General features: G+C 54.4%; 7 protein-coding genes across 7 annotated transcripts; 3 read left to right on the forward strand and 4 right to left on the reverse strand.

Moving 5' to 3' along the window:
- Nucleotides 1-777: 777 nt before the first annotated feature.
- CTHT_0040520 (putative very-long-chain protein) lies at nt 778-4,637 on the forward strand (the record flags this gene model as incomplete). Its single annotated transcript, XM_006694396.1, has 6 exons — nt 778-1,310; nt 1,614-1,896; nt 1,968-2,305; nt 2,361-2,792; nt 3,445-3,784; nt 3,882-4,637. The coding sequence occupies 6 exons, from the start codon at nt 778-780 to the stop codon at nt 4,635-4,637; spliced, it is 2,682 nt and encodes an 893-aa protein (XP_006694459.1).
- Nucleotides 4,638-5,940: 1,303 nt separating this feature from the next.
- On the reverse strand, nt 5,941-8,199 carry CTHT_0040530 (uncharacterized protein; the record flags this gene model as incomplete). The annotated part of the gene is made up of 1 exon (XM_006694397.1): nt 5,941-8,199. One exon carries the CDS (start codon nt 8,197-8,199, stop codon nt 5,941-5,943), a length of 2,259 nt encoding a protein of 752 aa, XP_006694460.1.
- A 2,450-nt stretch (nt 8,200-10,649) lies between these two features.
- On the forward strand, nt 10,650-12,255 carry CTHT_0040540 (uncharacterized protein; the record flags this gene model as incomplete). The annotated part of the gene is made up of 3 exons (XM_006694398.1): nt 10,650-10,998; nt 11,197-11,815; nt 11,868-12,255. 3 exons carry the CDS (start codon nt 10,650-10,652, stop codon nt 12,253-12,255), a joined length of 1,356 nt encoding a protein of 451 aa, XP_006694461.1.
- Nucleotides 12,256-12,508: 253 nt separating this feature from the next.
- On the reverse strand, nt 12,509-13,578 carry CTHT_0040550 (uncharacterized protein; the record flags this gene model as incomplete). The annotated part of the gene is made up of 2 exons (XM_006694399.1): nt 12,509-13,056; nt 13,116-13,578. 2 exons carry the CDS (start codon nt 13,576-13,578, stop codon nt 12,509-12,511), a joined length of 1,011 nt encoding a protein of 336 aa, XP_006694462.1.
- A 939-nt stretch (nt 13,579-14,517) lies between these two features.
- Nucleotides 14,518-16,997, reverse strand: CTHT_0040560 (uncharacterized protein; the record flags this gene model as incomplete). The annotated part of the gene is made up of 5 exons (XM_006694400.1): nt 14,518-14,565; nt 14,664-14,906; nt 14,963-15,076; nt 15,130-15,191; nt 15,293-16,997. 5 exons carry the CDS (start codon nt 16,995-16,997, stop codon nt 14,518-14,520), a joined length of 2,172 nt encoding a protein of 723 aa, XP_006694463.1.
- A 3,011-nt stretch (nt 16,998-20,008) lies between these two features.
- On the forward strand, nt 20,009-21,061 carry CTHT_0040570 (uncharacterized protein; the record flags this gene model as incomplete). Its single annotated transcript, XM_006694401.1, has 1 exon — nt 20,009-21,061. One exon carries the CDS (start codon nt 20,009-20,011, stop codon nt 21,059-21,061), a length of 1,053 nt encoding a protein of 350 aa, XP_006694464.1.
- Nucleotides 21,062-23,508: 2,447 nt separating this feature from the next.
- On the reverse strand, nt 23,509-24,853 carry CTHT_0040580 (uncharacterized protein; the record flags this gene model as incomplete). Its single annotated transcript, XM_006694402.1, has 2 exons — nt 23,509-24,708; nt 24,812-24,853. The coding sequence occupies 2 exons, from the start codon at nt 24,851-24,853 to the stop codon at nt 23,509-23,511; spliced, it is 1,242 nt and encodes a 413-aa protein (XP_006694465.1).
- Between the last annotated feature and the right edge of the window lie 527 nt (nt 24,854-25,380).

The raw sequence follows: 25,380 nt of genomic DNA on the forward strand, positions 1-25,380 counted from the left end.
CTACGTTGAAGACCCCTCCCGCCAACCCCTGATGCCAAGCCTCACCGACCACCGCATGACCCACCCCAAGTCCTTAAATGTGGGGAAATCGTTCATCAGTTTTTGCGGGGAAACGGGGCAGAGGCCAGACACGGCGCGTCGAAGCTCACTCTTCTGCATGCATCGCATGCCTTGCAAGGGTTTTTTTCTTTCGAGGAGCGCATGCGATCTGGGACATGGAACGAATCGAGCAGGTGGGTTGGGTTGTGCCTCGGCATTTTGGCGCCTTCCCCTCACTTGGATAAGTCTTAGTGTTCTTGGATAGCGTCGAACTTGAGGACAACGTTGCAGGATTCGTTCGCTAAACCAGGAATTGCTGCCGTGTAGGTAGTATCAATCACATCGGGGAGATCTGAGGGATGGATGCGACACTTACTGCATTCAAGTACAAAAGCGCAGTCATGGAGACCAGGAAGTTCATCCCGTCTCCTGGTGTAATGGGTGAAACGTGGCTTGAGTCTTGACATTTTACACTTCATCTTTAACTACGACTTCCAAACTAAAACCCACCCACTCGGAGCTTAGCTACTGCACAGCAGGAGCCACACTGGCACTCCGTTGTTGCATCCGTTCTTCCTCCTGCGGCCGGAAACTTGGATCGGACTTCGGAACGATCCCGCATGCGGCGAGCGGACTGAACCCCAATGTGAGCCTTCTCATTAATCCGGCCACTTCAATAGTCACCTAGCTCAGCCCACACAATCATTCTTACGGTCTTGCCCAGTATCAACACCCACAATGGCGACCTTCCCCCTCGCCCTATCTCTCGCTGGCGCCGCCGCCGGCACAGCTTACTTCCACGCGCGCCTCTCCCTCGACCACGACCTCCTCTTCTTCCGCATCGTTGGCTCAACCGCTTTGAACCTCATCCGCGCCGTGCGCGCCGACCAACTCAACCTCTTCTACCTCCTCGAAAAGCAAGCCAAGACCAAGTCACTCGCCAACAAGCCGTTCATCCTCTTTGAGGGCAAGTCCCACACTTATGCAGAGACATACGACCGCGTGTTAAGGTATGGCACCTGGCTAAGGGAGAAGCTTGGGGTCCGGGAGAAGGACATCATCGCGCTGGAATACCAGAACTCAGATACCTTTGTGTTCTTGTGGTTTGCCATCTGGGCAGTGGGAGCCACGCCGGCGTTTATAAATTACCATCTTCAAGGGGAGGCGCTCGCGCATTGTTTGAAAACGAGTGATGCGAGGCTGGCGGTTGTAGATCCCCGAGTGGCGGGGAATATTACTGACGAGGTGAAGGGGGCGGTGCCGGGGATGAGGTTCGTGGTGTTTACACCGGATGTAGAGGCTGAGGCAGGGAGAATGACACCCACGAGATATATGAATGAGGTACGCTCAGAGGATAGTTATGTCGGGATGGCCATCCTCATATATACCTCTGGCACGACTGGGATGCCCAAGCCGGCAGTTGTGTCGTGGGGCAAGATTTATATGGCGGGGATGATGACCGCAAAGGGGACGATGATGACTTGTGAAGATGTGTTCTACACTGTGGGTTCATTGTCCCACTTAGGAGTTTCTGTGTGAAAGCTGACCGATCAGTGCATGCCCCTATACCATAGCGCTGCTGCCTGCCTTGGCTTGTGCAGCGTCCTCTTTGTTGGAGCAACCTGCGCCATTGGCCGTCGTTTTTCGACCAAGACCTTCTGGAAGGAGGTCCGTGAGACCAAGTCAACCATCATTCAGTACGTCGGAGAGACATGTCGCTATCTGACCGTCGCGCCGCCCGAGAGGGACCCTGTGACGGGCGAGAATTTGGACAGGAAGCACTACGTGCGCGCGGCCATGGGAAATGGATTGCGGCCGGATGTGTGGGATAAGTTTAAGGAGAGGTTTGGCATTGATGTGAGTCCTCTCAAACAGTCATTTCAACTCATTGACACCCTGGCTGAAGAAGCTGAGCTGACTTCCGGCAGACTATCTTCGAGTTCTACGCCGCCACTGAAGCCCCCGTCGGCTTTTGGAACCAATGCCGCAACGACTTCGGCAAGGCAGCTATCGGTCGACTAGGCGTATTCTCCAGCGCCTTCGTCAACACCCGAACGGCAATAGTCAAGCTGGACGATGAGACCGAGCTTCCCTGGCGAGACCCAAAGACAGGTTTCTGTCGGCGTGTCAAGAAAGGCGAGGCTGGCGAGATGATTGCTGCCCTGCCGGCAAACGACATCAGCAAGCGGTTTCAGGGGTATTATGGCAATAAGTCAGCCACAAACTCCAAGATTCTCAGGGATGTCTTTAAGAAGGGAGATGCTTGGTAATACTCCCCATCTAGCCCCCTTTCAGCAACCCGACTGACCTAAGGACCGCAGGTTCCGCTCCGGCGACGTCCTAAAATGGGATGCCAACGGCCGCATCTACTTCCACGACCGCATCGGTGACACCTACCGCTGGAAGTCCGAAAACGTCTCGACCGCCGAGGTCTCCCAGATGATGGGCTTGCACCCGCGCGTCCTCGAGCCCAACGTCTACGGCGTGCAGCTCCCCCACCACGATGGCCGCGCCGGCTGCGTCGCCATCGTCCTTGACACCGAGCAAGTTACCCCCGAGTTATTAGCCGATCTGGCCGCGCACGCCAGGGCAAAGCTGCCCAAGTATGCCGTCCCGCTTTTTCTTAGGGTTATGAAGGAGGTAGGAAGGCAAACAACGGGCACGAACAAGCAGCAGAAGCACGTACTCCGGCAGCAGGGAGTTGACCCGGCTAAGGTTGGGGGGGATAAATTGTTTTGGTTGAGGGGTGGGACGTACGTGCCGTTTGGGGAGAAGGAATGGAGGGAACTCCTGGGGGGAAGGGTCAAGTTGTGATACGGCCACATGGGACAGCGTTCGGGAATTGTTGGGTACATATAAGTATTGAGTGGCTGTTTGTTCCATTGTTAATACCAGCGTTCTTGAATGGATAATGGGAGAGATTTTGAGATTTACCGGGGCCAGCACTTCGTGGGTACTCGGTGCATTAGTATCATATTACGTACATGTAGCCCCCTAGGCTTCGGGATTGTCCTGCCTCAGCTACCATAGGTAGTATCTCGTTACTGTCGAGTTGACGTCCAGCCCAGAGCACCATGGCCAACGAGGGCCTCACTGTCAGCTACAAAGCAAGCGCCTGGTGTTCTTCACTGCGTCCCGACCCCCGACTCCCGGAAGATCGGGGACCAGCCAGAATCCAGACGCCAGCTACCTATGTATGGTCTGATCCATGGGTGCCCCGCCCCCACCAGGGACACCTTGGCGCATTGCGGATTGCCTCCGAGCCGAACCAGGTTTAACCAGGGACGGGAAACTTTAGTTGCGACGACTCCGACTTTTTTCTTTTTACTTGCGCCGCGCCGGTCGTATCCCCGGTCCATTGGCCTTCCGGAGTGACCATTATGATTTGGTCTTGATTCCCACTAGGTACCTACCCGTCATGGCTGGCGTGCTCAAATCGCTCATCAACAGCGCAAAGTCGCTCGCCATTGGCGACTCGGGCCGCAAGGCCGGACTGCGCGAACTGTTTCCTGTCGTTGACAAGTCCGTCGACGGTGAAGACTGTGATCGTAGCTGCGAGACCTGTACCGTTCACTACCCCAAGAGCTTCAAGATCAATGAAGACGACGAGCTTTACGGCTTTGTCAAGGGCTGGAGCACCCATGTGCTGATCGCGACCGGCAAATCGGACTGGGTGCACGACGTCGCCAACGAGAAGGGCAGCTTGATGCAAGCCATTGCCAACGCGCGACAGCCTACCAATGGGGTATGTTTAATGCCCAAGGCAGTTCCTCCATCCTTAACATTCACATCAGCTTGACCTACCTACGTACTCCTACAGTGCTAATGTTCTCTCTCCCCAGCGTTTGCTCCTCTCCGCCTCTAACATGCCCACCCCCCACAACCCGCCCTCCTACTCCGAGCCAACCACCGTCCTCCTCCTTCCCGCCTTCATCCTCATCGAAAACGTCACCCCGGCCACCGTCCAAACCATGATCGACAAGATCATCTCCATCGCCCCCACTACCACAACGCCCCTGTCCCACACTCTTCCCCCCATCCCCCGCTCCCTCGAAGCCCCCCTGCCTGAAGCCGCGCCCGTAACCCTCAAAACTCTCACCACGCGTGCCTGTCCGCACGCAGCGGTGATCCTGCTGTGCAGCCAAAAGACGCGCGACGCGCGCTGCGGACAGAGCGCGCCGCTGCTGCGCAGAGAGTTTATGCGGCATCTGCAGCCGCTGGGGCTGGCGCGCGATCTGGACGATGAGAGGCCCGGCGGCGTGGGGATTTACTTTGTTAGTCATGTGGGCGGGCACAAGTACGCGGCGAATGTGCTTGTGTATCGAAAGAGGAATGCGGCGTTTGCGTTTGCGCCGGGGGTCAAGGTTGATGATGTAGGACATGAAGGGTATGAGGAGAAGAAGGAGGGGGCTGAGGAGAAGGGGAGTGAGGAGGAGGAAAAAGGGGAAGAGGCGGCGCAGTGTATCTGGCTGGCGAGAGTCAGGCCGGAGGATTGCGAGGGGATCGTGAAGTACACGGTGCTGAAGGGCAAGGTTGTGAAGCCGGAGAAACAACTGCGTGGCGGCTTCAACCGTGAGAAGGGGTTGTTAAGTTGGTAGATTCGCATGTGTCTATAGCCGATTTTCGATTTGTGGATGGGTTTGTACTTCAAGGGTTTGGGCCTGGACGATTCCCCGTACGTCACTTTACGGAAGGTCGATCGGGAGTGATCATAGAAGCCCGACATGTTTCCTGCAAAACAACCAGAGAGGATACCCAGAACCTTGGGCATCAGATTTGAGTATTAGAAGGCCATTCGCAGAGTCGCCGGTTCCTACATCAACCAGTTGGATTTCAGTTTCTAGTTATCTATTATGTTGTCCGTTTTAGGCTTTTCCTTACACTTCCCCCTGCTACCACTCCGAGTTTTCTTCCTCGAAGCAAACTGGTATACTAAAAAGACTGTCAACAGCCAGCTGAGTCCCAACATTCTTTCGAGACTCTAGTCTACCTAGCCAATGTTCGCGGTCAGCAATCCTTTGAAGAGATCCCGCTTGAAGACCCCAAAAGCCCGATCCAGTCCCTACCCGGCTTAGCCCTGGACCCACCAACTTCTGTTGAAAGTCTGCTCGTTGGTACTTAATCCCCAGTTCATCACCCTGCCGCACCGGTGGAGCGACCAGCAATGACGTGCACCGACCACGGCTCCTTGCGGATCGACCGTTCCTGGGAGCCGCAACCACGTGGGCTTGGCAATCCACCGAATTCCGAGTAGAAGTGCGAGTGGAACCGTGGCGGTGGGACGGGACCGGCAGTTCCCTGGCAACTTGCAGCATCAACAGTCAGAAGGAGAGCGACAGTGAAGTTGAAGCCGGAGATATACTGTGTTTTGGACTCAATGCTACTGTCTGGATGTTACCGAGGTGGTAATAGAAGATCTGAGCCATGAAAAGATAAGTGAAACTTGAAGGCCAACCTAAGACGGACCACAGGGCAACGCAGTACACACGGGATGAACACAACTTGAAGAGATTGGGGATCGGGTATATTCGAATCATGAAGAGAAAGAAGGGGGGTATATTGCTGCTGGTTCAGCAACCAAAAACAGGAAATCTGCTCACTAACAGCTGGATAACGGCTTTTCTAAGCAAGCATAGGACGGCCGTCAGGGTCCGTTCTACCGTCTAAAGTGTCCCAAAACGGGCTCAGCCATTGCTTCGGTTCAACCGGAGCAGGCCCTGAGTGATGTCGAAGCTAAAGCCAAAATCGAAAGCTGAGGCCAAGATGTGAAAAAGAATATGGTTGGCCGCAGTGCCAATGGGACATCAAACAACATCAGTTCTAATTATACACTAAGTTGGTCAGAAGGCTCCGGACTTCAGAGCAGATCCCATTAGACAGCTCGGTCACCCACACCCAGCTCTACTGCGTGTGTGCATTTGAGCTGCTCCCGGGGCCCAACTTTTGGAACCAGCGACTGATCCTAGCTCTCATGCTAGGCTTCTTCGCTAGGCCGCTGCCATTCAGACCGTTCGGCATCCCCATAGGACTGGGGACATCAAAGGCCATGGCGGCAGTGTTGAGCTCTACGCTCTTCTTCCCCGGCACTATGACAACGGCGGGGGATGACGGTGTCGTCGGGGTCGCCGCCGCTGAAGCCGATCTAGATCCAGAGGCGCGATGCAGAGTGAGCGAGAGAGGAAAGGAGAAGCGTTTCCGGCGGGTCTTGCCTTGTTGTTGGCCTTCAAGCTGCAGTGGTTGCTGTTGCTGTTGCTGTTGCTGTTTCTGCGTGGATGTGATTTGGGTTGGCGTGGCAGAAGGTGCTAGTGCGGGTGGGGGCGCGGGTTCAGATCGCGGAGCTGAATCGGCCACCATGCTCGTCGTGGTACCTGGTGCAATTGCTGCAATTCCGATGCCAGAATCGTCACTGTTGTCGTCCACGACACCACCAGCAGCGTCGCTGGCACTAGGCTCACGCAGCGGCGTGAACGTCGCCCCGGTAATCGTTGCTCGTTTCGGAGCATACAACGGCGGGACGGCACGAATCGTCGGCGTGACTATGGGCGTTCCTTCATTTGCGGCTACAGAGGGGCTGGCTCCTGGCACAGGAGTTGAGGTTCGCGATCCAAGAGGCGTCGATGGTTGTGAGATACATGCCCTAAGGCTGTTGCACCTCGCAGCAGGCTGGTATGCCGGCAGAGAGAAGCGTTTAAGACTGCCGAATTTCACGGATGACGATGCTGACGGTGGATCTGTGGTACCCGGGTCGCTCTGGCGGACAGAATCCAATGTCGAACCGCGGGTCCACGTGTTTCGGCGGCTGCGGGTCGTGCTGCTGGCTGAGCCGTTGACCAAGGGAAGGGCTGCTGCACTGGACGAGGTCAGCGACGAACCTTGCCCGAGACCAGGCACAATGGCGGGTGAGTTGCCGTAGTTCTGGGACCAGTTCTCGCTAAGGGCAACCCAGAGGGCCGTCGCAGCGATCAGAAACTTGGTTGCATTGTCGACGGCATAAATGATGCGCTGGTCGGGAGAACTCGGTGAAGGGGACACCGAGAGGTCGGTACTGGGAGAAGTCGGAGGAGGGACCGACGTCACAGAGGCCGACCGTCCGGTCCGGGTGATGGGAGGGGTCCGGTAGTGCGATGGCGAGACAGAAGTGTAGGTATCCTGCACCTCCAGGCTGAATGGCGTCAAAGTGGCCATGACCGGGTGACGCCGAGTGTTCGGGTTGAGGACGCTGAAGGTGTAGCGGACCTGGGGGGCCCCGGCTTGGCCCAAAGAGTCGCCCGAGGTCGGCGTGGAAGACAGGTTATGCCTACGTGCCCACCGCGCCGTGGTAGTCTTCCCCTCAGCATCGGTATGCATAAAGTCATAACAGCCGTTCGGTAACGGCTTGGCCAGCCAGACAGACCCATCATGTAGCACGATCTCGGCCTCATCCGAGTGCTTCAAGGGGCTGTACACGGCCAGGAGGTTCTTCCCCTCCAAGTTCTCGTCGCTCTCGTTTTCGGCAGCATCCGAAGAGGCATGGTCATCGTCGTCTCGGCGGACGAGCACAATATCGTCGTACCCCAGATGACGCTTGACCCGGAAGATATTCGGACACTTCTTAACCAGACGTGGCGAGACAACCGGTCCCGCTATCCTGGAGGCTGGAAAGACTTCGAGGACAGGAACCGTCCGGCCGTCGCTGCCGACCTTCTGGAGCTGAAGAAGCAGGCGTGGCAGAAACACTTTCTGAACCACTTTCGTCTTCCCCAATATCCTCGGGGTAGGGTAACCCAGGCCGTAGGTGGTGCTCTTATGAAGCACCCGGCGATTCCGGTGACGACGGGTCTTCGAGACTACGGTGCTGCCATCAATCGAGAAGGTGGCCTCGCTGAGTTCGGACTCGGAGACTGACTCGTCGTGGGTTGCCAGCGCGGACTGAGTCTCGTCGTGAGGATCGCGGAACCGGACCATGGGCGAAGAGTCACGCGGAATGCAGTCAGAGGCAGGGCGCTGGCGAACAGGCGTCACAGCGGCATCGTCGGCTGTCAGATTGCGCTGCTTGGGAGGAGCAAAGGCCGATCGCAGCAGCGGCGGCGGTCGAAGGTTGGGCGCGGCAGAAGCAGCCGCTGAGGAAGCGCGCTGGGAGTATTCATGGCCATGCAGGCTCGCGCCGGCATGAAGGAACATGTCTTTCGAGCAGAAAGACAGCTAGCTGGCTGGCTTTCTGATTTCAATTTCACGTCGAACCAAGTTTCTAGGTAGCTCTACTTTTCTGTTTCAATAGCAAAACAAGACTCGGGCGATTGCAGGATGCAGACGCAGAGGACCAGCCTCGTCCAGCACTAAGGGGTTTGGCCGGCCAAATGCCGTGCAGTCGACGAGGCAATCTCCTGGATCGGCCGTCTCCCGGTGATGAGGTGAGCTGGCGATAGGTCCGACGTCAAGTCCCCACCGACAGCAGGCGTAGCTACGAGCTACAACCCTGCGCGGGCGGCGTACACTGGGACAGTACACTCCACCAGCTGGAGACGCGAAGCGTTCGGTTCGGCGGCAACGAGCGATGGAAACGGATTTCGGTGATGACAAGCTCAGGAGCAATCCCGGCGATGCAAGCTCTGATAGCTCCCGACGCCACGAGCCATTGGATGGGAGACGGCGAGAGGCTGAGAAAATGTGCAAGACGTCGACGTGGACGCGCGCACAGGTCGGCGTGTAATAAATTTTGAATTGGGAGCCGCACTTGTCAAAAAGATAGTTTGCTGGCGGTGTGCGGATTGGTGGTGCGATTCGGTCGGGGTCCGGTGGCCGAGGACAAAGATGATCAGGAGGATCTTGTTCTCTTATTGCTTACGGTACGGCCAGATGTTTGGTTTGTGTCGTACGTTGATGTTACAGTGCGGCGTGGTCCTTGATTGGTTGGAAGACTTTTTTGCTGTCAATGGGGGAAACCAGGGAAGGGGGCAAAGACACCTTGAGCTCTGGCCTTGGGCTGAGTTTATTAACCTGCCCTCCTCCAGATGACCTCCCTGATGCCAGCCCGAGAGCCCGATCTGACAAAGACCAAAAAAAAATGCCCCGCCGGGCCGGTTTGTTGTTGAAGTCCGTAGCGGGCAGCACGCCTGTGGGCTCGGTGGGCTTCCTGAGTGGGTGCTTTTGTCTGGGCACTGTGGGCCGGGTGCAGGTCACGTCGCACTGGCAAGACCCTGAGCGCTGAAACTGCGCTGCGCTGCCGTGGATGTGGATCCTCCACCCAGGCCCCCAACCCAGGAGCTGGAACACAAAGGGGTCGGACGCCAAGAAATGACGTTGGACAAGATCCAGCGTCAGTAGCAGCAGGCGCAAAGATGTCGGTATGCACTGCGCGTGCACAAAAAACGCAAGGCCCAAGACACGCAGGGTCGAGGCCGCCTGTGCGAGAGCCACGCAAGCCTGGGGCCTCGAGACCGCAGAGATAGCGCGCTGTGGCAACAGTCAACTACGGCCAGGCAGTTAGAGCGCTACATTAGCTGGTGCAAAATCTGCAGCGCGGCGGCAGCTGATGAATGGATGCTCGATTGCGAATTGCGCGGATTGCGGGCTAGCGGTGCGAGTGGACCATGCCATCGACGCCGGCAACTTTTTTCCTGCGAAAAAGTCGAAAAAATCGGCCGAAGGTGAGGGAACACCCAACCGAGAACCGAATCTCATTTCTTGAAGTGGAGTTTCCGGTCGACTCTATCTACAAGAGTAAGTGGGTAACATGTGCACTGACGTCCGTCATCAAGAGGTGTCGCAACTCGATCTCGATGCTCAAGTCCGTGATCAGTTCTGTAAGCAGCAGGCTTCACAAATCGCACAAGGCTTGATGACAACTGCTAGAATTGCTAAAAGGCTTCTAAATCGCCGTATTCCCGGCCTATGGCCCATCTTCGGGAATGCCGGTCCCTGAAGCCTGCACGGGCTGGCGCTGATTAATCTTCGCTGAACCTGCGCTGCGCTAGGCAATCGTCGGCCAGGACGCAGAATTTCGAAGATGCTTTAATGCTCGATCGGATGATGGGAAGAGCTACAGTCCCGGTCGGCGTTTTGAATCCCGATGCCCGTTGTCTGCACAGAGAAAATTGTGGTTTCTGCTATGCGCCCCATCCACCTGTCGGGGCCGTCCGCTGTCGCTTGAGCCATTTCCAATAGCGGTGCAGCTGCCAGTTGCACGAGAGCCGCAAAACCCCGGATTCCGCGGTTGCATCCATTCCGGCTTTTCATGTGCCTTCGTCCACTTTCTGGAACTTTTTTTTTTTCGCTTGCTTCTGGTTTCGTTTGTTGCGCCCTGTTTTTAAGGCAATCACGTAACCTCGCTTATGTAATTTTATCGAACGGGGCAGTTGCTAGGTAAGCAGCTAATTTCTGATCGCTTGGTCCAAGCTTCGCCAAGCTCCGACTTCCGATGCCAAGTCCAAGATCCAACGTAACAATGAACATCAAACCAACACGGCGGGTCTGTGCTCCGCATCACGAAACACTTCAAGAGTGTCGGCACGGCAACGGCCGAGCAAACATTCCCAGCGGCAGCCAGCCGTCAAAATTAGCATCGTATGAACTTTCCGAGACCAAGTCGCTCCGCCATGCCGAGCCTCTAAACGCAATCACAAACCCACAACATGACCTCCTTCAACAAGGCCGCATCCCGCCCCTATCGCGTCCTCCTCGCTACCTTCGTCTCCTGGAAACTCTTCCTGTTGGCCCTCAGCCTCGGCGCGTACCTGGCTGGCGATGCCTACGACACGTCTGCTGCGCTTGCCGTGCAGCCTCATGATGACGTCATTGATCACGGCTCAAACAGTGGCCCCCAGCACCCGGGTCTGGCCTATCACGTTGTTGGCCTGATTACTCGGCTGGCAAGCTGGGATGCCATCTATTTCACCAGCATTGCTCGCCGCGGTTATCGGATTGAGCAGGAGTGGGCCTTTGGCGCGGGATTACCGGGGGTTGTGAGGGGGTTGTTGGGAGGTGAGTGAAACCTGTTCTCGGCGGCCCCATGCAAGCACCGGCGCGGTGACCGCAGTTGCCGGGCCCAATCCTGGATGAGAGGGATGAGAGTGAGAGTGAAGGATGAGAGTGAGATGACCTAGACTCAATGGTCATCTGACATACATCCTCATCACTCGGCCATGTAATATTATACCATGACACTGACTTTTAGGCCAGCTCTGGAGTATGTTGGCATCCTCTCCAAACTAGATCCGTCATCCCATGGTGCCCTACGTGAAACTCTCGCAGCCCTCTTCGTCACCAACACCTCCCATATCTTCTCAGTCTTCTTTTTCTATCACCTGACTATCACACTATGGCCAAACCGACCCTTTTTCGCCCTAACCTCCTCCGTTTTACATATCTTCTCCCCGGCTGGACTCTTCCTCTCAGCCCCGTACGCCGAAAGCTGCTTCGCCGCCCTCGCCTTTGCCGGCTGGCTGCTGTTAGCTCGTAGTTGCCGCTCTGAGGACAATGCTCTCTTACGTGACACCTACATCGTTCTAGCAGGGGTTGTCTTTGGCCTGGCGACTGTGTTCCGCAGCAATGGCGTGCTGAATGGCATCCCCTTTGCCTGGGAGATGGTCAGGCTGCTGCCGAGGTTGGGGCACAGGCCGGTTGATACGATGAGGAGGTTGCTCGCGCTTGGGGTAGGCGGCGTGTGTGTTGCTCTGGGATCCGTCGTGCCCCAGGCTGTGGCTTGGATGCGGTTTTGTAGTGATGGTGTGGGGGATGTGAGGCCGTGGTGTAAGGCGTATTTGCCGAGCATATACGCATTTGTACAGAAGTATTACTGGTACGTGGCAGTGAGGCTCAGAGATTTATCTCATGTGCTAACCTTAGGCCAGGGGTGTTGGCTTTCTCCAGTACTGGCGACTCCCAAATCTCCCGTTATTCCTTCTCGCCGCTCCTATGATCACGATTATGCTCCGGTCGGCCACCAACTACCTCACCCAACCCCAAACCTTCGTCTCCAGCAAACCCGCCGAGTCAGCCCGCTTGTTGCGGCTAATCCAGTCGACAGCCGCTGCTCAGGCGATGCTGGCTGTTCTGGCCGTGACGAACTATCATGTTCAGATCATCACACGCATTTCATCTGGGTACCCATTGTGGTACTGGTGGGTTGCCGAGCAACTGTCAAATAAGAAAAGCCTAGGCCATGTTATTATTGTTTTTATGATCATGTATGCGTCAATACAGGGGGTTTTGTTTGCATCGTTTCTTCCTCCTGCATGACTTGGATGGGATGAACCAAGTATTGGTGAAGCATGTGATAACGATTGGCAGGAAACATAAGACATACACGAAATGGACTATGTGAGAGCTATGTCAACTGATGCAATAAGTCAAATAAATTATTATTATCACTATTATTATTACTAGCCACACACTGTGGCCCTTTCTGGGTGCTCCTCCTCTTGCGATGTGCAGGAAAACCGTACCGCTGTTGCGGCGGATGAAAAACCTGTACACCCATTGTACACAATGGTTAGTCCATAACGCACCAGCCGGCGCGGACCAACACCATGACCACCAGGGGTGGCACTGTTATGAGTGCTAGCAGCGCGGCCCAAACAGTTTTGAAAATAATGACAGCCCATCGGTTGGGGAAGACATAGTCATTCCCGACCGGGGTGCCGATCGCCATCAAGGTGGCGATGCCTGGGCCGATAAGGATGCTGTAGCCCAGCACACCAATGAGCAGGCCGCGCACAATCTGGCCAAGGAAAAAGCTGAGTCTTGTCCCACAGCCCGTGGCCTGCTGGCAGGCGCACCACCAACTACCCTGGTGGGCGTTGTAGTGATCGAGCATGAGGAACCATCGTCGGAATTGACCCTGGGGTTGTCGTCCCCAGAATCGCAGTCGTAGCGGAGCGACCCTACCCCCGAGGATGTCCCGGTTGACGAGGGGCAAGGTGATCACCCAGGTGAGGACGCTCTGGGCGGCCGCGGTGAAGCCCGCGTCAGCCACAAGGGACATCGGCGGGCGGAAGAGATCAGGGCTCACGGCGCTAGGCGCCTGTTGCGCGTACTGAACTGTAGGGAGGAGGCCCTGATTAGTACGTTACTGTGGGGAAAGAAAAGATGAGATTTACCGTAACTGACGCCAAAGTTGATGACGGCAGAAATGACCAGGGCACCCAGGACGCCAACGGCGAGGTAACGTCCGTGGCGTCCCGTGACTCGAGAGGTCGGGCGCTGGACCCGGACCAGGCGAGCGTCCACAGCGAACCGGTCACCAGGGACAACGCCGTCCAGGTCGACGGTAGCGCCGCGCTCAAGGTCCGGCTCGCTGATGGGTACCGGCTCAAGGACCGTGAGCACGGTGCTGCAGGGAGAGCCTGCCGAGTTGATGGGCGTGGTCGGCGGGGTAGGGGGCGGAATATGACGGCCGGCAAGGAGCCTCCGGCCAGCAGGGTACTCCATGAGCTCGGAAGCGGGCCCCATGATCGGATCGGGGAGCCCGCTCTCGGGGCAGGCAGCAGGAGCGTTCTTGCGAGACTCCTCATCGGCAGGAGCCTTGAACTTTTTGAACGAGTTGTTCTCAATCCAGAACATGTTGGCAAGGTTGAAGCTTTGAATTTTTATTTTCTTTGAAGTGTTGATGTCGCTGGTTTGAGTTTAGTTTGGGAAAGAAGTTGATTCCAGGACGGCCGAAGAATGGACTCTTTGTATGTCGATTCCTGATTGTTTTTGACTGATTCCGGTTTCGAATCAGCCAGTTTTCCATAGCAACCAGAGAAAATCAGAAAATTATTATTTTCCTGCAAGATTAAGTGCAAGTGTAAATGGGGGATGTTCGCGTTGGTGTGAATTTGGGCTTCAGACGAAATTGACGGGTGATGGATCAGGGCAACATATAATGGGAGGACTAGTAAAAGCTCACCGTATTTTTCTATGATTATTACTTCATAGGAAGGCAACGAGTCACCATACCAAGTTCAGGGGCTAGGTAGGGGACACAACTGCCTTCAAACCATTTCATCTCAAGTTGGTCGGTTTCCCCAGCAACCCTGCAAAATAAAACAAACCCCTGGTTATGCAGAAATGAATCTGCATGACCAAAAAAGAGAGGTGTGAGTATTATGGGTTTGCAGGTGCCAGATAAGTCTTGTTTGGATATCCAAGTCACTGTTTAGACACTTCATCGAGTCTCTTCAGCAACCTAGAAAATCAGGTCTAAGCTTATCCCCAAAAGACGTCAGGATAATCGATTTCCATTTTAATTTTGTAATACTTCCAGATCAGTAAGCGCTCTCAGAGACGATACGCTCTCAGCGACCAACGAGCACAGTCCATTCTGACTTCCCAAAGGGATGCGAGAGGACTGGTAACTATAATAAAACAACCGTATGAGGATCGAAAGAAAGCACCGCTGAGTATGATACGTAACATGTGCAACGAAAAGGATATGTATAGCTAGTGAATGTAAGACAGTGATACGAGTAATTCCTCTCAAAGCGCAGCCTTCACCTCCGGTCCAGCGATAGCTCTCTCTTAATGTGCCGTCGGCTGCTGCTGCTGTTGCTGTACCAACCTCTGTGACTGTGACTGTGACTGTGGCTGCCATAGCTTCCGTAACTTCCATAGTGCCCGTAATTGGTGCTCTCATGGTGATGCAGAGATGGATCGCCCCGACTAACTGCCACGGCTTCCATTTCACGGAGCAGGCTTCTACCGCATTCCTCCTCAAGTTCCTGGCCGTCCTTGCCGACCAAGACAGGTAGGTTTTCGTTGTATGGATTCTTGATATTCCCGATGCGCCAGAACTCCACGGGCGTCTTGCTCAGCCACTGTACCCGGAACGGATGGGTTGAATCCCAGTGCAGGCCGCTCATCCACTTCGGACGGGGCGTATCTGGCGACGGCGCCGATGCCATGCGGGCCTGCGACAGTGTCAATGAGAGAGTGCTTGGTGAAGCAAGGACAGAGAGCAGCGTACATATCCCTGGAATGCCCGGCTTTTGTTAATGGAGAAGAACAAGATCACGTTTTTGCACTTAGAAAAGGCGTCCGACAAGATCTCGCCATTCTGAACTTGTGTAGTCCAGATACCCTGCATAGGAAGGTCAGAGCAAAACCTCGCGTATATTCTTGGGGGACACATACATCTTCCATGCATCTCCGGACATTCTCCTCGTTGAAAGACTTCACAATAAAGAAACGGGTATCTGGGATGTAATCAGCGAACGAGCAACCCATACACCGTCGTGCACATTAGAAGGCGAGCGGGAAACGTCAGCCAAACAAAAGCATCGGGGGAGATACTGACCACCCTTGCGACCAAGGTCTACGCGGATCGGATATGTCTGCACCTGTTGATAGCTGGGGTCGTAGCGGTCATATCGCCGCGGGTGATCGCGGCTGCGGTCATAGTCGCCATGCTCTGTACGATAGCGGGAGCTTTGACGGGCTGAACGGCGAGGAGAGTAGTCTCGGGCACGCGAATGTGCTCGGGGCCGCGAAGACTCGCGCGCTCGTGAAGAACCACTGCGGTAGTAATCGCGATGAGGGGTCACAGAACGTGGCCGACGATGCGGCGATGAGTCCCGTGGTTCAACTTTCATAGAATGGGAGTCCCGGCGACGGTCAGAAACTTCGTTGTCCTTGTTCTCGTGGACGATAGTAGTGCTCTCCGAGGGAGTGGTGTCATTGGCAACACGGGCTACTTTATCCTTGCGGGTCTCCTCCCTACGGTCTTCGAGCGCTCTTTTGGCAGGGGTGAATGAGGGAGGGGGCATTGCAAGAGTCTCCTTTGGCTCGGCTGGCACACCGGGCGTAATTGGGGTTGGAAAGCCAGCAACGGGGTTTTCCGTACTCAGTCCGGGAACGCCATGGACAGTGCTGACAATTCTAGTAACAGTGGGACGATGGGCCGTCATCTCGAGCTCTTCTTCCTGCAGCAGCCTGCGCTCTTCTTCCTCGATCCTCATCTTTTCGGCGGCCAAAGTCTTGATTTTCCTAAACCGTTCTAGCTTACGCCTGCGCATATCGATATCATAATAACCGGTGAGTTCAAGCCAATCTTTAACATCGGGATTAATAGCCAGCAGCTGGGTGAAGGCACTGTCGGGCTGTAGATGCCCAGTCTCTTGCGCTATAATAGTGGCACTGCGAGCAGATTGTATAAGGTTACTGTAGTTTGCGATTCCTGTTGAATTGTTGGCAGATTCGGCGCCACTTTCTATGTCGCTGACAGCTGCCGCTATGGCTGAAACCTTGATTGTATCGATGTCAGTTATATTTGCATGGGTTATGTGGGGATCTTCCTGGGGAGACTCCCAGCGGCCGCCTAACATGGCCGCGCAGGCAGTTTCTTCTTCAGTCTTGTAGACAGTCACGGCGGAGTCGCTATTCTTTGAGGCATGCCCGCCGCTGTTATCCGAGTTCGATAGCATTCTACTATTTTTCTGGAGTGCAGCTAAATCCGAACTACAGTTCGCAATAGCCTGTCCCGTATAGGGTGTACTCTCAAGTTCTGCCTGTCGTAGGGATTGCTGGATTTTCCTATCCTTGGCAAGAACAGAAGGTTTAGGTGGTATTGAGAAGCTTAACTTGGCAGGAGTTGATGGCAAGGAAGGCTGTCCGTTAGCAGACGACGACTTCTGAGTGTGTGTATTTTGTAAGGCACTGTGTTTGCCAATGTCAATGCTCAAGCCATCTACATCCTCTTCACGAGACGCCGAGGAGATGGACGAGATCAAAGCAGCGATGTCGTTAGCATCGGCCTGAAATGAGGGCTGGGCAGACATCTGACGAGCATCAGTTCGCTCCGAGGTAGAGCTGACCAGCGAGTTCGTGCTCGAGGTTCTCGATGGGGTGAGCGAGGCTGGCTTCGAGCTGGCCTGTGCTATGCTAGACGGCGCGGGAGATGCCTGGCTGGCTCGGTTCTGGCTGCGGCTCCGCAGAAGCTTCTCCTTGAGCTCCGCGGCGCGCGCATCCAGGCACATCTTAGTGGCTTGCTGTGTGCTCGACATGGCGAAAGAAAGTACCTATGCAGGCGACTGTAGGGGAAACAATTAGTGATCCAAGATAGCTGGCGACGAGAAAAGCGGGTGTATTTTTTTGAGAAGACCGATATAATATTCAAGTCGGTCGTAGCGATGGGCAGTTGCAGGCCTGCCGGAGACACCTATCTGGAAAGCGAAATAGGACAAATTGCCGGACGGATCAAGATCCGAGTCCAAACCACAAAGTCAGGCTGAATGTCGCGAAGACTCCTCCTGGTCTGGATTTCGATTCAACTCTCCAGTGCTAGGCGTTGAATCCAGGTTTGCAGGCTTGGATGGCGTAGCAAATATTTGGCCGTTATCGGTTTGAAACCCTCTCCACAAGATCCGATGAGAAAATTATAGATGCCTTTTTCCAGTTTACCTTTTTGTATGATGCAGAAAGCAGGAAATGCACGCTGCAGGCTAGCAAAATGGGAGCAGATGATTCACCGCAAATGAAATAGGTTGACACGTCGGGCGCTGCTTTTCGGCGTATTCCACGACACTCTGCAAATCGATATGATAAACGGAACAGCACGGCGCAACAAGATGCCGTGCCTAGATTTGTGGTGTAAAAAAAAAAGTGTCAAACAGCTGCATTCGCGATGGCAGCGACAAGTTTGGCTGGCAAGTTCGCGATAGCTTCAAGACAGGAGATTGCAGGTGAGGTCAGGTCAAAGTTCGCAGAAGTGGGGTCGGACGTTGAGAGTCTAGAGTTCGGATGACTGGCATCTCGCCAAGTGATGTGTTGGCCAGACACATTCAGCCCCACAGAGAACTCACTTGATCTCGGTATGGCTTGTCTTGACCCGAGTCCCTGGCCCCAGATTTTTGGCGTTGAGTGGAGGTGTGAGCTCGGCCAAAACTCCGGCTTATCGATAAGAAGGCAACCTCCACAAGAGCTCTGGTTGTACCTGCGATAACTCCACATGACTTATCACCAAGTCTCCGACACCTCGAGTTCCGCTTGTGTCACTCCGCTACCAGCTCTCTCGAGTGCCTGCATCCAGAATAACACGTTGCTAGCAGGTGACTTAGTAAAACACCGCATATTTCAAAGGTTATAGGCAGTAAGCATGAGTGCATGGCCACCACAAGCCTATAACTCTGCGCACGAAACCCGCGATCATGCCATATCACAGCCTCACTCGGCAGCCATACAGGCTTATTCTTACATGCTATTGTCGGCTGACGGGCTGACACTGCGCGTACAAGCATTGATCAGCATAAGGTCGTCGCCAGCACTGTCTTCGCACTTGCACTGGTTGGCCGTGGGGAAGCTCGGCGTACTATGCACAGAGATATTGTGACGTGGTGAAGACGCCCATCTATCTGGAACACATAAGAGGTTGTACCCACGGTAGTTGGGTGCACGGCATAAGCCACCACGATACCACGACGCTCGCAGCCTGGTACCGAGTGAATCTTCCGAGCCCTGTGACCCACCGTCGCCGTCGTCTGCCGGGCCCGGATACTAACGGCAGATCCTTCATCACGGCGCCTGCTCTTCGAGACCTATCTTGCAGAACTTTCATCAGTCGCTTTCTTTGCGAGATTCGCGAATTTTTGCAGATAATGACTTTGACGGTTGTCGAGCAGCTTTCACCGCCATTCTCTCATAATCGAGAAGAGTCTGGAGCCTGGTCAGAAATCATGTTGACGGGCCGTTGTGCCGAATGCTGACGAAGCTCTTGCGGCGTCATGACCGCTTCCAGATATCTCGACCGGTTCGAACTGCCCATATCGTCGAGGGCATCCTTGCCGCCACGCTCGCACAAGGCTAGGCCGGCCGGGCTGGCCCAGCGCTTGCCGGAACGCGCCGAGTGCTAGGACGCGCAGAACTGCAACGAAGCGCAGATGTGCTGGCTGGCTCGAAATTTGGGGGTTCGCTGTGGGGCCGGGCGCCCGACACAAGCGAGCCCAGGATCTGCCCCTTGCATAAGTTGACCCCTGAGGACGGCGCCACAGCACAGACCGTTACAACTCCAAGCAGCCGCACCAGAACACCACCGGCAGCATCCCCCGCTTTTCCGGCCCATCGCCAGCTTGGCCGTGTTTCATGCTATTCAGCTTTTGCCCATGATATCGTCAACATCAGATGACGGTGCCGGCTTCTCGCCGATTGTACTGTCGGTTTTTTTGCCCGCCCAACACAGTGCTTGGCCCTATGCACAGCGTCCAACATCCAGATTTCCAGCATGTCCATGTCTCACGTTGCAGTCCTTCGCTCTCCCGTGCTAATGGGATTCCCCTTGGCATCTTATCCGAACCATCGAGGCCATGCTGCCTAGCGTCTTCCTGTGCCTGACATCGCGGGCGACATGGCTGTTTCTGTCTAGTCTTGCCCGTCCCGCATTGCGTTCGCTTTCCCTGTCCTGCTCCACCAAAGATCGTCCGGGATGCTCCCTTGCTGGCGTCAATCTGTTTACCTGCCCCGCCCAACGACTACCCTGTCATGCAGCCACCACTTTGTATCTCTTTCGAAATGTGCGTCTCTGCATCCAATTGCCGCCGTCACCCATGCACCACAACCTAGGTTCTGGAATCCCAGATCCACCTCAGTTGGCCATGTAATTTGCCATGAAACACTTTGCAGTTGGCCGACCGCCATCCAACGTTGAGCCTACACGGCTAGGGGGGAGAATGGAAAAGGAGATGCTCCCATCAAGGTGTGAAGTGGGAAATCATCAGAGTTTTCGAAGATATAAGACATCTACAGATCCCTTTTGACCACTGCTCCCTTTCCTTCTCACCAGGCGCAAGTCGACCTACCAGCAAGGCCATACAATAACATTCTTCACACTCCTTTGTTTCTCTTACAGCTACGTTCGCTTCACAGAGTGAAGGCTCTTTCCATTCTCTTTGAACCCATTATTGCATTCGTTCCGCTAGCCGGTAACCACAGCTGAGCTTTTGTTGCAACCTTTGTCACAACAAACAGCCACAACTTGAAAGCTTTTCCTTTCAAAAGAGTTCGACTTTCACTGCCTATCAAGATGCCTTCATTCGTTTCGAAGACTCTCATCTCTGCCCTCGCCGGCGCCGCCAGCGTCGCTGCCCACGGCCACGTCAAGAATTTCGTCATCAACGGTCTGTCGTATCAGGCCTACGACCCGACCGTCTTTCCCTACATGCAAAATCCTCCCATTGTCGCCGGCTGGACGTCCGCTAACACTGACAACGGCTTCGTGGGCCCCGAGGACTACTCGAACCCCGATATCATCTGCCACAAATCGGCCACGAACGCCAAGGGTCACGCGGTCATCAAGGCCGGTGACTCTGTCTACATCCAGTGGGACACCTGGCCCGAGTCGCACCACGGCCCGGTCATCGACTACCTCGCTAGCTGCGGCAGCGCCGGCTGCGAGACGGTCGACAAGGCCCAGCTCGAGTTCTTCAAGATTGCCGAGGCCGGTCTGATTGACGGCTCCCAGGCTCCCGGCAAGTGGGCTGCCGATCAGCTTATCGCCCAGAACAATTCGTGGCTGGTCACCATCCCCGAGAACATCAAGCCAGGCTTCTACGTCCTCCGCCACGAAATTATCGCCCTGCACAGCGCTGGCCAGACAAACGGCGCCCAGAACTACCCCGTCTGCATCAACCTCGAGGTCACTGGCGGCGGCAGCGACCTCCCCTCAGGAGTCAAGGGTACTGAGCTGTACAAGCCCACCGACCCCGGCATCTTGATCAACATCTACCAGCCGCTCTCGAGCTACACCATCCCTGGCCCTGCTCTGATGCCCGGCGCCAAGCCCGTCACCCAGCGCACTTCGGCCATCATCGGCAGCACCACCGCTATCACCGGCACCGCCACCGCTGCTCCCGCCGCCCCAACCTCAACCGCCGCTGCCACCACCACTACCTCTGCTAATGCCAACCCCATTCCGACTACCACCCTCCGCACGAGCACCATCGCTCCTCAGCCCACTGCTGCCCCCACCCAGACCCCGACCTCCCGCGTCGGCCAGCCCCCGCGCCCGACCCGCTGCCCTGGTCTGGACAACCTCAAGCGCGCTCGTCGCCATGCTCGTGACCTTGCTGCCCACTAAGCAGGCGGGGAAGAAGAGGTGGTAATCGGCTTCGATTCTTAGCTCATTTGCCTGTTGACGCCATCCATCCCTGGAGGGATTTGTTGGTGAAACCAAAAAGGCTTCTTTTCGATTCTGATTGTGTATGTTGTATGGCTCTTCTGTTTGATTTCGTATCTTAACCATATTTGTTTTCGGGGTAGATTTCGCCCGCAGGTGTTTGGCTCCATCGGTTCGGGTAGAGAAATAGAGAATTGAAGGCTTTTTGCTGGCAATCTTGTTCCATTTGTGTTTTGCAATGTGTCATACCAATTTTGTTATTTTTGAGTGCTAGTGTAAGTTGTATCATCAGCAGCTGTCGCATTGCTGGGGAAAGGAAAACGAGGAACAACCTAGGAGCTTCCCTAATACCGCTTGTGTGGGATAGCGGCTCGGTGTTGCGACTCAACACCAACATAGGCAGCTGGGGAGCCCCTGCGTGGTATGGGGACCTGTCAGCCTCCTTATGGGGGTTGCGAGTGGACGGGTTCGACCCAGCTTGCGACCTTTAAACCAAACTCTTTAGCTTTTTTTTCTTCACTGTGGGCGGTGAGTTTTTTTTTTGGACAAAGAAAAGGGGTTTTGTTCCAGGTAGGAGTTGAACACATTGCTGGACCACTCTAGCCTGGGGTAAGCGCTAAGGATTTCCAGGCAAGCAGGACTTGGCATGAAGATGGTAGGGAAAGGAGCAGGTTGGGTTGCGATCTGCGTGTGTGGCCAGGCCATTGCAGGCATCTATCCGATCACCATCTTTAGGCGGCCCACTGTATGAAGAACGTGATATTAATGTTACCTACCTGCCCGATATTGTTGATGGCAAAAGTTGTCAACCTACTGCATCATGAAGCGAGAGATTTTTCGTTATTGATGGCCGATAATGATCGAGCAACTGCTTTGAGGGACTAGAAGGAGTTCGATGATGCAATGGTTGATAAGGCAATCTGAGGTCACATACCCTTTCCTAACGTATGTTGTTGCCAACACGGACGTCTTTCATTGTTCTCCTCTTCGAACCGGATGCCAAATTGATGAGTGAAGATGTTTGTTAGCACACTTGGCACCTTTATGTTTCAGAATGTGTTTTCCAGGAAAATTCTGCGCAAGGGCTCACATGCGAACTCAGTATGTTTAGTCAAGTCTTGTCTCTGGCATCTTCGAGAGATCTAGAACTCTATCTAATGACTTGCTCTTTTTATATTCTGTCATCGGAGCCATAATATAATCCCTCTGTGAGCAGTGGAAGATGTAATTAAATGGCTCCGAGGTAAAGTGCTATCCGGAGGACCTGCTGCCACTTCCGACCATGCTTAACACTCAAGCTGGTCAATGTCCAATGCTATCTATTTCTTCACATATTGCCTCTTCACTAAGGTCGCAAACTTTTAACATTTCCAAGCACTGGACTTCTTGTACACGACCTAAGTAATGTGAGATGTGGCCCCCAAAAGCATCCGCAGACAGCCACCAGCCAATCATCTTACACTATTGTGTTGCAAGCTCCACGCCAGATCTAGGATTTACACACCCGAGAAGAGATTTGATGGCACTCACCACACCATTGTTCACAAAATGATTTCTCACTTCTCACAAGATGTATTAATGAATGAAAACATGGGGGCACAAGTCAGGAGTAGCGTAACCTTATTTAAATTCAGTCAAACTGCCAATATCCAACAGATGACCAACATCACTCAAAAAACCTAGACTGATCTTTGCCCAATTCAAACCCTAGCTTGAAACGGCGCAGAGTCGTCAATCAGAAAAAACATAGATGCGCCTTGTTTGTAGAACTTGAGTATCTTCAGCTGAGCGCAAGCCAGGCCAAATCAGACGTGGCAACGAGCCACAACAAGAATAGCTGGGAATGCAGGGGCCGATGAGAGGAGCAACAAACTCCAAGAAGGATAAGGTATCGCATCAAAACAAAGAAACCAAGATTGAACACAAAAAAAAACGAGCCCAAGCTAACCCACTCCAGTTCCTCTCGATTTGGAGTCAGTCTAGATCTCTATGCCATCGTCTTCGTCTTCCATAGCCGGAGATGGGTATCTGCGTCCGGAAGCATAAAAGCAAAACGAACAAAAGTACTGGAATGAGATCCTGGGTATTTCAGGGAAACAAAACGGCCCAAACCACTCCCATGCTATATCCTGGAGGCCCCAGAAATAAATAATGGATAATAGACAATAGATTATCAATACCGGTAACGACAGTCAGGGGTATCATATGCCCTCCCCCAAAGCACATGAGAGTCTGGTATACTCGTGAGATATCCTATTTATGATCAACCTTTCCCCTCCCAATACCCAAAATGCAAATATCCAATCCCAAAACAACAAAATGACAAAGGAAACGAAGAAGTGAAGAATAATGTCGTCCCACGAAGTGAAGTCGCACAAGAACTTAACCTAACAAAGCCGACCATGATTCTAATCCTTTACGGCTTCTAGACCCATCCCTGGCAGAGCAATTCCCAAACCATTCGGATGGGGAAGCGGTGCCGGGTTTGCCGCATGATACGGCAGGCTGGTAGGCGCGGTAGGAGCGGCAAACATTGCAGGCGGCGGCGGCGCTGTCGGAGTATGTTGTGTGCCATAGGGATATGATGTGACCGGGGATCTCCGGGGTTCAGGAGAGAAGGTCGATGTAGCCGAAGTGGGCGCGGCTGGTGAGTGAGGAGGAAGGTGCTGCGTGTCGAGACGTGGAATAGAGCCATACGGACTCGGCATCGGCAGACCAGCCAGAGCAGGTTGCGCAGGGACTGGATAGCTGGTGGACATGGGGTAGATCGAGGTGAGCGGGTCAGGAACTGTGCGTGGACCAGCTTGAGCATACGGATGATAGTCGCTCTCATAGCCGTGTGGGCTGTCATCGGGGGCACCATCCAGGCGGGCGCGCTTCGTCGGCTTGTCGTCGTAACTGCTGTAGCCATAAGAGCCAGACCCGTACTCTCCTGGCCGCATCTGCGGCGAGTCACCATAGTAACCGCTCTGGGACCCAATCGCGCTCCTGGTCCTGTCGAGCTGGCGGAGGTGGTGTGTGCTTCCATTCGGGCTGCTCAAGTCATGGCTAGTGTCATGAGGGAGGTAGCCATAGCTGCCCTGGGGCGGCCGCATCTGATCTTGCGTTGCCATTCCCAAGCTCCGTTTCTTGCTTGAGACGCTGCGCGAGTCCTTACGCAGGCGCAAGCGGACGCCCTGATCGCTGAATGAGCGCGTCAAAAACGTTGACTCGGCCAGCCCGGGGAAGCTCTTGGTTGCGTAGACGATGAATGGATCGGAAACTGTGCGTGACAACAACCAGCACTCTTTGTCGGCCAACCTTAGCTCATAGAGCATAAAGAGCAGTCGGTATGTTCCCACTCTCCTAACAGAGAGATCGCCAAAGACAAAGAAGCCGCCTTGGGTGTTGTCGGTATCCTTGAGACTATAGAGGGACGAGACCAGTGTTCCTGTCAAATCGCTCTCCTTCGGCCCTCCCCCACTGTCTGGCTCATCGTCACCCTTGGGGATTAGCCTGGCGGTCAGGATCAGGTAGGGGTTTTGCAGAAAAGTCCTGTTTGGGTCTTTTCTCGGATTGACGAGAAGCCGAACAATGGGCGGCGGATCGATCGGTTTGCGCTCTGTGCCCTGCGGTCAGCAGAGTCCATAAGAGCAGCTGCTGGCGAAGTTTGGAACAGTACCTTTCCCTTTTTCCTATCGCAACGCAGGCATACTTAGGTTGCTGCCGCACTCGGAGCTCGTAATCGTTTGGTGATAGTGATGAAAGCATCATTTCGACTAACTTCTGAACCTCGAAATTTCAAGAGAAACCAACCGAAGAAGATTAATGGCGCATTGGACACTTGACGGCGGCTGTCAGGGAGACGAGTTATCGAAGGCCAATCCGGCCGAGAAGACAACGCAGGTTTGCCGGGAACAGGGGAACAGGTGACTAAAGTATCAACAAAACCCGACTCTTCTATCCCTCTGTTGTCCCTTCCCAGACACTCTCAAACTCTTTCTCTGCTATCGTCAATGACTTCTGTCTAATGGTTCTCCTGATTGCTGGTCTCCAACCAAGGGTGCGTTATCGAGACTGGCGTTGGAGACGTCGTGTGGTTGGTGGCTGTAGTTAAGTCGGGAAGTCGAAGATGTTGATTGCTGTCGAGCTCGATATAGACCTCGCCTTCGCTCTCTACCTAGAGTGTAGGAGAGGAAGGGTTTATCAACGGTCGGCCCTCTGGGAGGGGTAGAAGCACTCTTGAGTGCCTACACACGTAATATAAGCGGCGAAGTCAGTCAACCGGAGTGAATGAGCAC

The sequence above is a fragment of the Thermochaetoides thermophila genome, assembly GCF_000221225.1.
Source record: "Thermochaetoides thermophila DSM 1495 unplaced genomic scaffold scf7180000011818, whole genome shotgun sequence".
Lineage (NCBI taxonomy): Eukaryota > Fungi > Ascomycota > Sordariomycetes > Sordariales > Chaetomiaceae > Thermochaetoides > Thermochaetoides thermophila.